The sequence below is a fragment of the Neophocaena asiaeorientalis genome, unplaced genomic scaffold (genome assembly GCF_003031525.2).
Source record: "Neophocaena asiaeorientalis asiaeorientalis breed wild unplaced genomic scaffold, Neophocaena_asiaeorientalis_V1.1 scaffold177, whole genome shotgun sequence".
NCBI classification, from domain to species: Eukaryota; Metazoa; Chordata; class Mammalia; order Artiodactyla; family Phocoenidae; genus Neophocaena; species Neophocaena asiaeorientalis.
Genome location: NW_020172779.1, coordinates 19341323 through 19355715, shown reverse-complemented (window position 1 = coordinate 19355715; position 14393 = coordinate 19341323). Strand labels below are relative to the sequence as shown.

The following is a 14393-nucleotide window of genomic DNA, read 5'->3' as shown; positions in this document are numbered from 1 at the left end:
GGCCAGGGTGCAGATCACTGCCACATCCTCCAAAGCCAGTTCTCTTCCTCTGCTTCAGCTCTCCTGTGGCTTTGGCAGGATGGGCAGGGTTGTTCGCTTCCATTACGTGCTCACGTGAAGGCTGGATCCTTCTCGTCCTTCCTTCCGTGGCGCTGAGCTCCAAGGCCTTCGGCGTCCAGGAGCAGCGCTGACCCCTGGAAGGAGCCCGGGACTTTCTCTGCCGACGCCTGCACGTCGTGGGGCGGGGGGTGGATGGGGAGGCAGTTGTTTGGAGTCTTGGCTTCTCCCTTCAAGACATTAACCAAAAAAATCCCTTTGATCCTCAGGTTGCCTCTGATCTTCCTTTTGCAGCGTCTGAGGGCAGATCAAAGTGTTGCTGAAGCTCACTGAGCCTTGGAGCCTGAGGTCTGCAAGGGCGGGATCCCCGCTGGCAGCCCGCACCCCAAGACTCCGTGCTGAGCAGTAGTTTCCTTATGAATCAGGGGTGCTGGGCAGATTACAATGTGGTAGTATTGGTAATAACACTTGGAACCTTGCCTTGGACCTTCTGAGGTCATAAAAGTCCTTCCCAGACGTCTTTCTCAACCTTTACTGGCTGAAATTGCGCCTCCGTTCTCTACATCTTCAGTTTTCCCTCTCTGGAGTCACTTGTTCTGACGCCTGTTTGCCCAGACGCTGAGGGTCACACACAAAGAAAACTAGTTCAACAGCCCTTAGACCAACAGTGTGATCGGGGAAAAGGAAGCATGGAGCTGATTGTGTGCAAAAACACACGTCACGTGTCCTAACTGGAAGGTGTCACGTGTCCTAACCCGTAGGTTCTTTGTTTTTCTTCTGCTCCCCCTCTTCTAGGGAGTAACATAATAAGAACAGAAATGAAAGCCGCTGAAAGCTAGAGCAGTCGTAACCGCAGCTCACGTGGCCTGCCTACTGCAGGGTCCGGGGTGAGCAGGGCACCCACACCCATTCTCTCATTTATCTCGTGGACAACTTCTCATCCAATCCTCCCAGCCACCCTTCCAGGCAGATCTTGTTCTCCCTTTCATTTTACAAATAAAGGAAGCCACTTAAGAGACGTGACACTTGCCTGAAGCCACAATTAGGATGTGGTAGAACTGGGATTGGATGCCAGCATTCCAGCTCCAAGCGGATGCCCAAGCAGGGCAGTGGTAGAACAGAAGTTCACATTTACATTGTCCTTTCCTGTGCCAGGGTCTTCTCACGTACATTACCACTTCCGAACTATTGACCCGCAAGTCTAGCTGTTGTTTCTGTTCATATCTCGTATCTGCTGGTTTAGTCCAATTCCTTTGGTTCTAAGGACCACAGAGCCACTCCTGTTGTCCTGGAGTTAGGCTGGCCTGTGGCCCCTCGAAACGAGCATGTACAGCCGGCTAGCCCCATCTGCCCGGCTGCCACTTGGGAACACCAGGCATTTCTTGAGAGGTACCTCAAAGCCGACACTCAGGACAGGCTCTGCAGGGCTTCATTCCCGGCCACGCGCTCTCGTCTTGCACTGTGCGCGGAGCAAGGTCCTGTGCGCAGAGCAGGGTCCCGTGGGCAGAAGAGGAGGGGTTGGGGAGGATCCCTACCGACAACACACGGCCCCAGACCCCAGGGCTCCCTGTATAACCAGGAGCTGAATATCCCAATCTTGGCTTTTTAGATTAAAGTATGAGGGGATTCTTCTCTTGATGGGAAAAAAAAAAGGGGGGGGGGTTTAAATAAATTTCTACTCTCACTTCTGGTTGGAAACTCTCCTTTCTGATCTCAAGAAGGCTTTTTGTTGTTCCTAATAATAATTCCTAGGCATACTGAGCACTTATACGACGGGCCAGGCTCCGGTGGGAGGCCCTTTACCTGCACTGCCCTCCTCAGTCTTTGTAGTGGTTCTGTGAGCCTGAACTATGATTGTTTCCAGCTTACAGATGAGGAAACTGAGGCTTAGAGAGGTTCAGACAGTGTGCCTGGCTCACTGGGCTGATGAAAGGCAAGCCCAGCACTTAGCCTGGTACCCATGAGCCCTTGAGATAAAAGATGATGGAGAATGAAACGAGCTGTGTTTTCAAATAGATATCTATGGGAGGGAGGGAGAGGGGATCAAATTTCAAATTTATATAAATATAAACGGCAGTATTTTAATTGATGAGACAAGATTTATTGTTTGGTCTCAGAACTTCCCACTGTCTGGACTTTGCTCATAGAACAGTTTAGCACTGCTCTGTCCCTGTGTTTCCTGTACACCCGTACTTGGGCGTCGAGGCTGGAGCAGATTCAGGTTTGATCTTTCTGGCAAGACTGCCATCAGGAGGCGTGTGATGTCCAGTGGTGTCTTTGCTGTGACATTCACACCCTTTGATAGACAAGGTGTAGATCAGTTAGCACATCAGGGCTTGCAAATTGGTTCTATTCTAGTTCAGTCAGTTCTTTTTTATGTGTTAGCTAGGATACTTCTGTATGGAGAGATGTTCCCTCATGTACAATTCGGATACCCAGTGGAACAGCTCACATGGAAGGCAGAATATAAATGCTTTCCCTTTAATCATTTTCAAATAACGACTTGGTTGCCTAGCATCTTGCAAAGATGATCAATGAGGTGTTTTTGTTTTTTATCAATAATTTTGAACCCGTGGATTTAAACACATTTGACTTGTTTTAATATACTGCAGTTATCCTTCCTTTCGCTGTTCAAATGGTCTTATTTGATGCAAATAGGAGACTGTTCAAGTTGACCCTGCAGTCTTCGGTAGTTTCCTTGCTCTTTGGAATGACAGGATGTTCCAGACTTGTACGTACTCCTTACCCAGATCTGGGATCAGTCATTTCTACAAGGAGCTGGAGTTCCTTTTAGTGGAAAAATGGTGTCAAAGGCCAAAATATGTATTTTGGGTAAAGTGACTCTTGAACAAACCCATCAGAGGGCGTAATCTCGGGAAAGAGGGTCATTATTGTTGAACACGTGTTTAGGCTTCAGATTTAGGAATGACATTGGGAAGTCATGATACAATCCCTCCTCCACAACACACTTTTCTATTTCTTAAAAGTATACTAGCAAGATAGCGTGGGAATGCCTGTTATGTATGGGCCAGGCACCGGTCTGGTTCTCTACTTAGAGGATCTTCTGTTTCTGATCACACAAGGCAAGGTGATCACCTAGCTTTGTATTTGTGTTGAGGAGTCTGAAGCTCAGAGAAACTAAGTAACATGCTCAAGGTCAAATGACTAATAATTGTTAAAGCTCCGATTTGAAATGAAGACCTTTTTGACAACAAAATCCATGCTTCACATGTAGATTTCATATTAAATGATGGGAGAGAGGAATTCGGAGCTTAGTCTAATGAACAAGTCAAATGCTTGAGGTGGATCATGGAGTTTAATTTGGAAACAAAAGGTGCCTCTAAAATCTGACAGCATTCCCCAGGCCAGTAATAAACTGTCCCTAAGCCCTTTCCTTGAAGGATAAGTGTGCAGTCTGAGTAAGGAACTACTTTGAAAGGAACGAAATTCGGATGTGTATATATTGGTCCATGTGTACCATTGACCTACAGCTTGACAGAGCAGTGAGAGCTAATGAAGGGAGAATGACCTGTGAGTCAGGTAGACCCCAGGTGGGATTCTGAGTCCATTGTCTTCCCTGCCCGACTTGCCCTCTTGGCTTAGGCCTCTGGAGATGTCCCCTCCTTCCTTTAGTGCTCAGTTCTACACCTGAAATGCTTTTACTTTATTTTATCAGGCAGTTCTGGGACACATTTGGTGGGCAGGCTTTTAGGTTACCTGGCCTGTCATACTGCCAGAAACCTATGCCTTTGAGTGACGTCTCTTCTCCCTCTTGGGATATCTCGGAAGTTCTCATGGGCACTGCTGCAGGGATGCACAGGTGCACGGAACCGAGAACAGGCGGTAGGACTCAACCCACCTGGCGAGTGACTCCCGATGTGGCTTGGGCTGGTTCTTTGTCTCTTCTGGGCCTTAGTTTGATCGTCAATGGAAAGGATGATAACACAAGATTTTCCAGTTCTCCTCATACCATAAAATGTCAATTTTAGCAGAGTGCCGTGTGCTGTGGTCTGCTGCGTCCTGACCACACCCGGGGCTGTGCTGAGCACTGGCGAGAGCATGCTGAGCGCCCCCAAGACAGCACGCAGTCCTTTCAGTAGAGAGGACAGATGGAGCCCCGAAGCGATGACAGCACTAGGCCACACGTCTGTGATGGGATGCACCCAGGGGCTGGAGACCACTTCTGACGAGCCTCCTGGGAGAAGCCAGGGAAGGTTTCCGTGGGTGCTGATATCTAAACAGAGAACCAGCGTGTGGCAAGAACATGTGTCCAGGCAGAAAGGCAGGGCAGAGCCTTCTCAGGGCTGAGGGGCAGCTCTGCTCACTGCAGGGACTGAAAGTAGACACTAATGCCTCAAGCAAGGGACGCATCTTCAGTGCAACATCGGAAGCCAGATTCTAGGCTGGTCACACTCGCAGGATGGGAGACCCGCGAGTGTGTGTGTGTGTCTGGGGATTCTGGCTCTGGATGTACCTGCCCCCGCAAGGCCTGTGCTGCCCAAGCAGGAAGGGGGCACAGCACGAGAATGCTGGGATGCTGCTTCCACTCCACACCAGAGCTAGAGATGGGCTCAAGTGTCAGACATCCAGTGGGTGCCAGGATGGGGTAGCACTAGTTCAGGGGCAGGTGGAGAAGGTTCCAGGAAGATTCCCACGTGCAACGATAGTGGGTGGTATGAGAGGATGTGACACTATGTCTTAAAGATGGGGGAAGTCAGCTCCTCCTTTCAGGACAGTTAAAGACCTAGCTTAGAAATAAACACCACAGCATGTTTAAATAAAATTTCACTTCTCGTTAGCTTATTTGTTTGTTTGTTTCTTAGGGCCCCTCTGGACCACCAGGAGAAAAAGGACCTCAGGTACAGTATGATTTAAATAGAGGGCTGGGTTTTGATGGGAGAAATTATGCGATCAAAGCAATTTCAAATTGCAGGGGCCAGAAAATACAATAGTTTCCAAAAATCTTTAATGTCAAACAGCGCGAACTCTCCAAGGTGTAAGCACTGACCTATGGAATGCTGGAGTAGGAGGGAGTGGGGCGTTGCCCAGTGCAGTGAGCACGGTGATGGTGATCGTTGGCCAGACTGACGCTGCCTTTGCTTTCTGCTATCTCTGCTTCCCAGAAGGACAGCCATGGTTAAACAAATTTAATCACATTGCCGGAGGAACTAATTTTGAATCCTGGCTTCACACCCCCGGCCACATAGCCCTGAGCAAGTGAGGGCTCTCTCTTAATCTGTAAGGTGGGTGGAAGACACAGGAAAATTCCTACAGGAAGTGAGATCCATCATGAGAGATGATTTGTGCTGATTCCTGACAGTGTCTAGAAATTTTCAGCAGAGTGGGAATGACTTTCCAATAACAAATAGTGATGGTCACCTGAGTGCTGGGCTCTGAGCTGGGCCTCTCATAGGGCAATCTACCCAGCCGGCCAGCACCGGGGCTGGTTATCCGCACGGCACCCAGGGTGAGCTCAGGCCCGTCTCACTGCAGGAGCTGCCCTGTCCACTCAAGAAAGGGGCCTGCGAAGGGGGCCTGGGCAGTCAGGCTCACGGGGAAGACTTTCCGAGCATCCTTTCTGTGTGTATTTAATGCATCCACCTCCACGAGCGCGGTGAAATGCGTAAGCTCTGAGAAGGCAGCTCTCAGGCACCCATGTTCCATCGAGAGTCCTCAGAGCACCAGGCCTTTTATACAAGGAGAACCGCCCCGAGGAAAGGGGGGCCTTATTTTGCTTAAACGGTGGGGGGGATGTCTTTTCTTTTTCTTCAGGGATCTCGAGGCCCACCTGGATTTCCCGGTCCCCAGGGACCAGCTGGCCAAGACGTAAGTAAAGGCAAAGGGTGCAGGCTCTGTCTCCCGAACCCTTCTCCAGCCTCTCCCGGCCTCCCTTGACCAGGATGCCCCCATGGGAGCTGGTCATCTTCACTAGTCACCCCTCCCCCATGAACATTTTTTACGTTTTGCTCCTCTATTCCCTGTGCCCTGTAAGCTTGCATTGTCTAGTTTCACTTCTTTGGCTTTTGTGTGATGCTTTCAGAAACTTGTAAGCTCCGGTTATCCCGTGCAATGTCTCCTATTGTTTTGTCAATTTTCTTTTGTACCTAGCTGGTCAGTTCTGCTCAGATCAGGTATCATCTTCTCCATGGACCTGTTCCTAACTGATCCCTGTAATGGCTTTCTCCCTTCAAGGGAATTCTACAGACTTCCTAATACTCTTTGAGGCTGTATCTCTTCCCACTTTGTGACAGTGACAATCGTCTCTTATCTCTGTGATCTGACTTTCGTTCAGATAGATCTGAGCTCCAAGAAGGTAGGAACCATGGGTCTTATGCATCTCTAGGTCCTTGATGCCTAACAGGTGACAGGCACGTAGATGTTACTCGATACAGACTTACTGACCAAATGGATAAAAGACAACCATGAGTTCTTGGAGCAGAGGTCTGGCACCATTAACCAGCAGTGCTAGACTTGTTGCTTAGACTCGCATCTTTCCATGTCTATAGTTTTGGTTCCTATAAGCAAAAACAATAAATCACCCTCCCCTTTCCTTCCTTGGGTTCTGTTTCAGAGAAGAAAGTTACCCTCTCATTCCTGTCTCCAAATACTTGAATTTATTGTATCTGCTCCACTCTCAGTATTACACCCTTAGAGTCAGTTCCGTAGAAGAGCCTTCTTTTTCAAAGCTGGTCCTTCTTCCTGTGTTTGGAAAATGATGGCAGAAATTTAAGATAGGGGTGTGTGTGTGTGTGTGTGTGTGTACACAAACGTGCACACACAGGTACACACTTTGCATGCACGAGTGGTTTTCGGTTCCACGTTTTGGAAAGGAGTTCTAGGAGGGGTAGTTTACTGTTTTGAACATTCAGCACAGTTGAGTATTTCCTGAGAAGCTTTGGGTATTCAGCGGAGATTGGAAACCTTGAATTTTTATTGGTGCCAGTCTTCACGGTTGGGTGATTTTTTCTACTGAGTTACACCCGGCAGATTATAGAGGTTGGGGGAGAGGGTGTGCAGGGTGGGTCAGGATTATGTGCTTAGCAGAACTAATGTCCTTTCTCTCTTCTCTTAGGGTGTACCTGGAAATCCAGGAGAAAGAGGGCCTCCTGGCAAACCGGTATGTATGTCATCTACCTGTTCTGGACGAGTCTTGATCATCAGTCAGGGGTTCGGGCAGAATAAAATGCAGCTCGTATAGTGCAAGAGACTTTAAGAAGGGGCTTTTGACAGAGCTGTGGGCAGAGGGAACTAAGCAGAGATGCTGTGCCACCCAGAGATAAAGCACAGGGGGAAGCCAGTACCATCTTGTGCTTCTCTCCAGAGCCAAGAGAAAGCGAGGCTGGTGGGGAAGAAGGGGACTGTCATTGTGGGTTCAAAGCCACTGCCAGGAAGCCTGGCCAGAGGCAAGGAGGGAGCAGTGCCTCCGCCCCCCACTCCAGTTTCCTAACGTGCCTCTTATTGGTCCAGCTCACCCGAGAGCCAGCAGGCAGGTGAGTCCCCCGACACATCCCCAGGGTGCAGCCTCCCGGGCCTGGAGCAGGACAGAGAAGGATGAATGGTGATTTGGGGGAGAGCAAATGGACAAGAGCCGCATTCACGGCAAGTTCCACACTGGCCCGTGTCCTGCCCTTTTGTTCAGTAATGTCAGTACCTCCTGGCTTCCCCCTTTTTAGAGTAGAAGAAACTTTCTTTCCTCTCTCACAGCGAGAGCAGGTTGAGCGGAAATGGACAGTCCTGAGTGTCTGGTCCTGGGCTATGTATGCATCCGCACTTTAGCCCAAGGTGCCTGCAGGCATCCTTCGTGCACAGTATATTCACCTTCTGGGGAACCGCCTCCCAATTAAGTCACCAATGCCAGAGAAGCCCCAAAGGCTTAGCCAGTTCACCAGGCCACGAGTGGGCCCTCCAGGGAAGGAACAGTGTGGATGAGCAGGTCTGGGTGAGTGCGGCGACAGCTATGAAGACACAGGAGAAATTAGTCCATCAGAAGACGCTACCCAAGATGGAGGAACCAGTGGCGGCTGCAACTGGGGAATCTCAGGCCTCAGGGCTGGTGTCAGACTCCAGTAAGCTCCCCGGGGCAGGAGCTTCCCCTCAGGATGGGTCGGAGAGGCCATCTTTCTCCTCGGTGAGCCTGACCTGCTACAAGTTTCAGGCAAGGACCCAAGGCCTGGAGGCCCCTGAGGGCTTGAACATCTGTTCCTGACTTACCCGGGCTGCTGGGCACAGCAGAGATCTGGAGGGGCACCTGGTCTGCCTAGAAGCGTCCAGGAACTTTTCACCGAAGCCCTGCCAGTGGGATGAGTGAAAAGTCTTGCTGGAGGATAGAGGGAGTCAGATCTGTAGCAGCCGCCCCAGTACCCAAGTGCAAGTCCCAGGTGAAGTGGGTGAAAGAGTAAGGTTCAGGCCAAAGGCTGAAGGGGGCTCAGATGACCCCTCCCAAATCCAGACCTTGACACCTCTGCAGAGAAAATGACATCAGCAGAGTCCAGCTGACAAGGTGGACTAACTGTGATGTCCACGGCTGGTCACCGGCAGAGCAGAGAGAGAGACAGAGAGAGGATGGGTCTCTCTTTGACTACCTTTAAATTCACTGAACACGCTCTCCCCAGGTGGTCCCAAGTACCACTGGGTAGCTGTCGGTCTCTGTGATCTCACTAATCAGATGAATCATGTTTTCAGGTGTCCCCGATACTCCCCTCTGGTTCAGTGATTCACCAGAAGGACTCCCAGAACTCAGGAAAGCTGTTAAGCTCACGATGGTTGATGGTTTATTACAGATTAAGAGCAGCACAGGGAGGAGACGCACAGTGCAGAGGCCCTGAGAGACGAGGCTCAGGGTTCCAGGTGTCCCCTCCCAGCACTCAGTTTTCCCAGCAGTTGTGTGTAATCAGAGGGCACGTGGATGACCACGTGCTCTGAAATGCAGCAGGTGTTGCCACTGAGGGACGCTCGGGCAGACCTTGGTGTCCAGGTCTCCTAGGTGTGGTACCTCCCTGGCAGGGCTGGGTTATTCCACCATCTCCAGCCCTCCCACGTGGTCCAGGGACCCCGCCATAGATCACGGTGTTAGCATAAGTTATCTGCTTGGCCCAAGACCCTAGGTAAACAAAGGCACTCTTATCAGGTAGGGCATTCCAAGGACTTAGACGTTATCTCCCAGGAGCCAGCCAGGGCTGGACCTTTGGAATGTGCAGGTTTTGGACAACCCAGGCCTGCTGAGCTAAGCCCTTCCTACAGTCATCATCCCTCAGGGGGTGGAGAGTGGGGCCTACAGTGTTTCTCCAGGGCTGCACTGTCCTGGGAATCCCTCTGTCTAGGCTTGGGTTCTCTGGAAGCAGAGCCTCTGCTTGTGCCAACTGATTGAGGTGAAACCTGCCAGGATTGAAGGAAGCAGGGCGTGGTGGGGTTGTGGGCTCAGCTGGAATCTAGGCTCATTCTGAGCCTACGGGGAGCAAGCAGCCCCGTGGAGCTGGCCCATCTCGAGTGGAGAGGCCGGCCGCTCTCACCTCCATGTCAGCTCATTATTGACTGTGTAACGTCTCTGTGTGACCTTCCAGCCAGCGTCCCGGCAGCTGGTGGTTGAGCACACCAGGAGGGAAGGAGGGTCTAAGCAGGGCACAGACTATGTCTCCTATACCCCGGCACTTCCCACTCCTGTTCTCTTATCCCATCAACAACCAATTCCTCCAGAGCAAACATGGCAATCTCTGATGCGTCCTGTGTCCACCTTCAGGAGGCCACCACCACACAACGGCCTTGCTCCTGTGTATTCAGACCTATCTTGTGAGACCCACAGAAACGGACCACAACAGGACATTAACTGAGTTATCCCCAAGGCCACGCTGCACCTAGACAGAAAACTCACTCCTTGTTCTCCTTTTCTAACTGATGCCCAGCCGTGCTGTCTAATAGAGCTCATTCTAACTCTACAAGGGGCTCAAATGACAGCAGAAAAATATTCCAAAGAATACAAGGCCGGCAGTGTGAAAGTGTGCCGATTTGAACAATAGGAATCTTAGGTTATTAACGTCCCAGGGGAAAATAATAAGGCGTCAAAAGAAAACCCCTCTCCCCCTTTTAAAGCTTTAATTAATGTGGCACAAGTTGCCCTTCCTCCTGAGGGTCGGTCTCAGGTAACTAAGGACGTTCTTGGCTTTGTTCAGCAGATGCAACCCACGTGAGCTCTCCCTGCGGGCTAGTAGTGCCTTCAGAACCTCCAAAGCTGAGTCAGTCCTACCCCAATCTCTCTCGGGTGTCCTCTTGAAATAGACCAGAGCGTTGATAGAATACTTGAGCATTTCAACTCAGAAAACACAGGCATACGCCTAGCCACTGCCAAGATGATCCTATGCAAACGTATGCGATGCTACTGTCGCATGGCTTTCTGTAGCCACAGGATGTGGCAGAAACCCCATGGGGCCAGGGAGAGGGGCGTAGCCAGGGAAATTGTCTCGTTAAGAGGCTAGACTGGAGTCGTAATTCATAAACCCAATGTCAAACTTAATCAGAAGGAATCAGCCCCCACAAGTCCGATTGTGGCCACAGAGGAAAATCTGGAAAATCTAGAGGAAACCCTACCACCTTCCCTCTGGAGAGTGGATTCTCTGGTACTCCATTTCCACTGCAAAATTTAGAAGTTTGCAAAGTAGCACACCAGTCTCCCAGTTCTTTCCTGAGAATCCCTTCCTCACTTTAGTGTCTGCCTTTGAGTTTCCATTTCCTCCCCAGCTTCACGTCCCTTGAACCCCAGTGTGAACCCAGCCTCTGCTCCACTTGGGCTCCGTGCTGACCGCAATCATCGCATGCCATGTTCCAACTCACCATGGGTTTGAATGTGAAGTCAGTGACCCACGGACTCCTACACGCCTTCAGAGGCTTTGTAATTACTCCTGATTTCTGAAATCTTCCTGAAGTTAGAGACTTCCAACTCATAATGATGAATGAGGCTTAAAAGGCTATTTCACCTACGAAAGCTGAAGAAGTTGCTTTAAAATCATGCTAGACTGTGAATGACTGATAGCGACATCTGCTACCCATCTGGAGAATAAAGGACCGTCTGCCTCTTTGTCTTCCACAGTACCCATAGGCCCTATTGGTTTTGATGGAAGTGGGGAGGAGAGGCCACCAGGAGAAGAGAAAGGGCCACAAGAAGGAGCCCGGGGACCAGAAAGGCTGATGTCAGACTCAGGACTGGCAGCCCGTGCACTTGGGCTGCCACGTCTTTCTACGGCTCCCAAGCGTGGGACGTAGGCAGGGCGCCTGTCATCCCGTGCCCGGCCCAGCTTCGTCATGTGTTACAGCTTCCATTTTGAAGGCTGCATCCTGTCTAAAGAAGCATGGAGTGTGCAGTGTGCATGCATGTGTGTATGTCTGTATTTACTGATTTTTGTTTTGACAGGGCCTCTCTCCACTACTGTCTCCAGGGGACATAAATCTCTTGGTTAAGGTAAAAGCATAAAATAAATGTGCATGCATTTTGAAAATGGTGATGGGGGATTAGAGATCTCAATAATATGTGCTTTTCCTTTTTGTCTGAACAACTATGTTATAATATTAACAACGATAGCAACATTGGTTGAGAGCTCACTGTGTGCCAGCAGTGTGCTAAAATCCGCTGTCCAGTATGGCAGCCACTGGCCACATGTAAGTTAATTAAAATTAAATGCAATTAGCAGTTCCGGTCCTTGGTCACACTAGCCACATTCCAAGTACTTACTCACCACCTGTGGCCAGTGGCTATCTTATTGGACAATAAGATCCATCATCACGGGAAATCCTTCCAGGCAGTGCTATGCGAAATGCTTCCCACGTGTCTCTTGTTTTATATCCATGATCACTCTCTGATGTTGGTACTACTTATGCTCTTGTTTTGCTTGTTAGAAACCTGAGTCACTGTGAGGGTCAGAGACTTTATGGGACTAGAGCCCACTCCTCACTGATTCCAGAGGCTGACCTTTGACCCCACACAGGAGTGCATCCTGGAGTTCTGAGAGGACGCATGGGCAGAGTCAGACAGGCCGGGTGGGGTTTCCTCTGGGGCGAGGTCCAGAGTGCAGGTGCAGGGCGGTGGAGCCGGCTGCCGGGCCCTTAGCCAGGCTGAGTCCAGATCAGAGCGCGTGCTGCGCTCGTGGTCCGAACTGCGTGCGCCTTCTCCACGAGCGGCAGAAGACGCGAGTTCAGCACAGCTCTGCTGAGATAGCGCACGGAAAGCTGGACGCCCAGGAGCCCGGCCAGGGACCTCGGCGCTTAAAGAGAAGAACTGGGGACGGCTGTGAGCGAGACAGAGGCAGGATAAGATTTGTGTTTCAGGAAGAGCAGTCCTGCGGCCGTGCGTGTGGAGGACCCTTTGCTACCTCTGTTCCAAGCTTTTGTCTTGGCTTCGGGTGAAGCTTGGCCTCGGATTTTGTGTGACCACCCTCTCCCTCACTTCCTGTATTCTAAAAACCACTTGGGAGGTGTCGGAAAATACCTGGTTCTTGCATGAGAGCGAGGGAGGAGAACAAAAGGGAAAAGAAATCCTTCTCAGAAGCTTGGGCCTTTTCATCTCTTTATACATTGAGATGCCTTGATGGAAAATTATACATTTCATTGGAAAATGAGTAGTAATAGAGCAATCTTTCCTGATTTTCATTAACAAGAGGGAATTTTGTTTTTTATAACAAGGACGTGGCAAGAATTCATTATCTATTGATTCCAGCCTTGTTTATTACAGGCATTTCTGTTCTCGATCATTTTTTCCTAACTGTGTCCTGCTGGAAGGCCCTGGGTTTGCATCGGCCCCTGTCTTCCCCACCCCACAGCCTCACCAAGGATTTCAACCTCAAGGTGTCCCGGTCCTGATGGCAATGATAATAGGGGTGAATTCTGCATGGGTTAATGCTTTACGGCTACAGCATTAAGATAGGTGTTTAGTCAAATCGGTACTTCTTACCTGCTAAAGGATGCAGCTGTGTTCCTCAGAGCACCCAGGAACCGCAGAGAGAATGTGAGCACCTACATTCAGGGAAGCACCTGAGACTCCCTGGCCCTACAGAGCTGTTCTTTGCCTGGAAACCCTGTGGACAGGAGCCTGGGCTCTGTGGGTTTGCCCAGGTCTGTGAAGTCAGCTATCCAGCTCCGTTTTATAATCACCTGCTGCTGTCTTGATGATCTGGTCCAGGTGGGCTGGCGGCAGGACCCTCTCTTGCTAAGAAGGTATCTTTTATTACAGAAAATTTGCCTCATTCTCATAGTTGGAAAACTGCCTGGTTAGAAAGTTCGTCTCCTAAGAGTTCCTGTTTAATGAACTTCCATCGTTGGATCTGTGCCCGGGGAGGTCATCCTCAGGGCCTCTCCATTAGATGATTCCCTGGGATAAATATTACTTCATCCTATCCTCAGCAACAACCCAGTGGGTGGGTACTATTACGTGCTGCATTTTACAGAGCAGGAGGTTGGCACAGAGCGTCAGTCACTTGTTCAAGGCAACAGAGCTGGATGGTGGCAGAGCAAAGACTCAAACCCAGTGTGACCACCTCCACGTCCTGTGCTCTAGCCCCTCTGCTCTCCGACTTCATCTCTGCATGCATCCGAGCTTCCTGACAGCTACCTGACGAAGGGCAGGCAGGTAGTGAGTTTCTTGCCTGTCACCCAGAGGTTCGAAATGTAGGCCCCACAGCCCTTTGGCAGGAATCTGCAGTGAGGATTCAGGAATCCAGCAAGAACTTGCATGAGATGATCTGGAGGTGAGTCCTATGCTGGGCAGAGACTGCAGCACTCCTCCAGTCGTACACACCTGATTGAGCACTTTCTTGAATGCCGTCCCACACCAAATACAGTGACACAGCCAGCCGGGTTTGCTGAAAGTGTCTCAGGAAAAACGAAGGGGATGGAGGCGAGAGGGAGTCTGTATTTACAGATTGGAACCCTGCAACGTGCTAGATGCTTCACATGTGTTATTTCAGTTTCACATCCCTCTCCTAAGGTAGGAGAACAATCCTTATTAACAGATACGGAAATAGACTCAAAGGGACTAAGTGACTTGCCTGAGATGACTCAGTTACGTGGAAAAGTTGGGAGTCAGTATTGATGATCAGGGGCATCTGATCTGCCAGTGGGACAAAGCAACAGATTTAGGGAGGAAAATAACAACTGAAACCACAGTGACACATGTAGCAGCTGAAATTCCTGTGCTGTCACTGTGTGCCAGGCATGGCATCAGGCGTTTTTCATCCATTATCTCATGTATTTCTCCCCAGACTCTGAGGTTCTCATCTCACAGATAAGGGACTGAGGCTCGGAGAGGTGAAGCCGTGATCCCAAGTGGGCAGAGGCTTTGGTGTGGTCTGGGCAAA

General features: G+C 50.2%; 1 protein-coding gene across 1 annotated transcript in view; it reads left to right on the top strand.

Moving 5' to 3' along the window:
• COL22A1 (collagen type XXII alpha 1 chain) overlaps positions 1-14393 on the top strand; it is a 233250-nt gene that overhangs the window by 168609 nt on the left and 50248 nt on the right. The window contains exons 40-43 of the mRNA XM_024741290.1: positions 4881-4916; positions 5830-5883; positions 7130-7174; positions 11459-11506. Of these exons, the coding sequence (XP_024597058.1) occupies positions 4881-4916; positions 5830-5883; positions 7130-7174; positions 11459-11506 (183 nt within the window). The remainder of the gene's footprint in view (positions 1-4880; positions 4917-5829; positions 5884-7129; positions 7175-11458; positions 11507-14393) is intronic.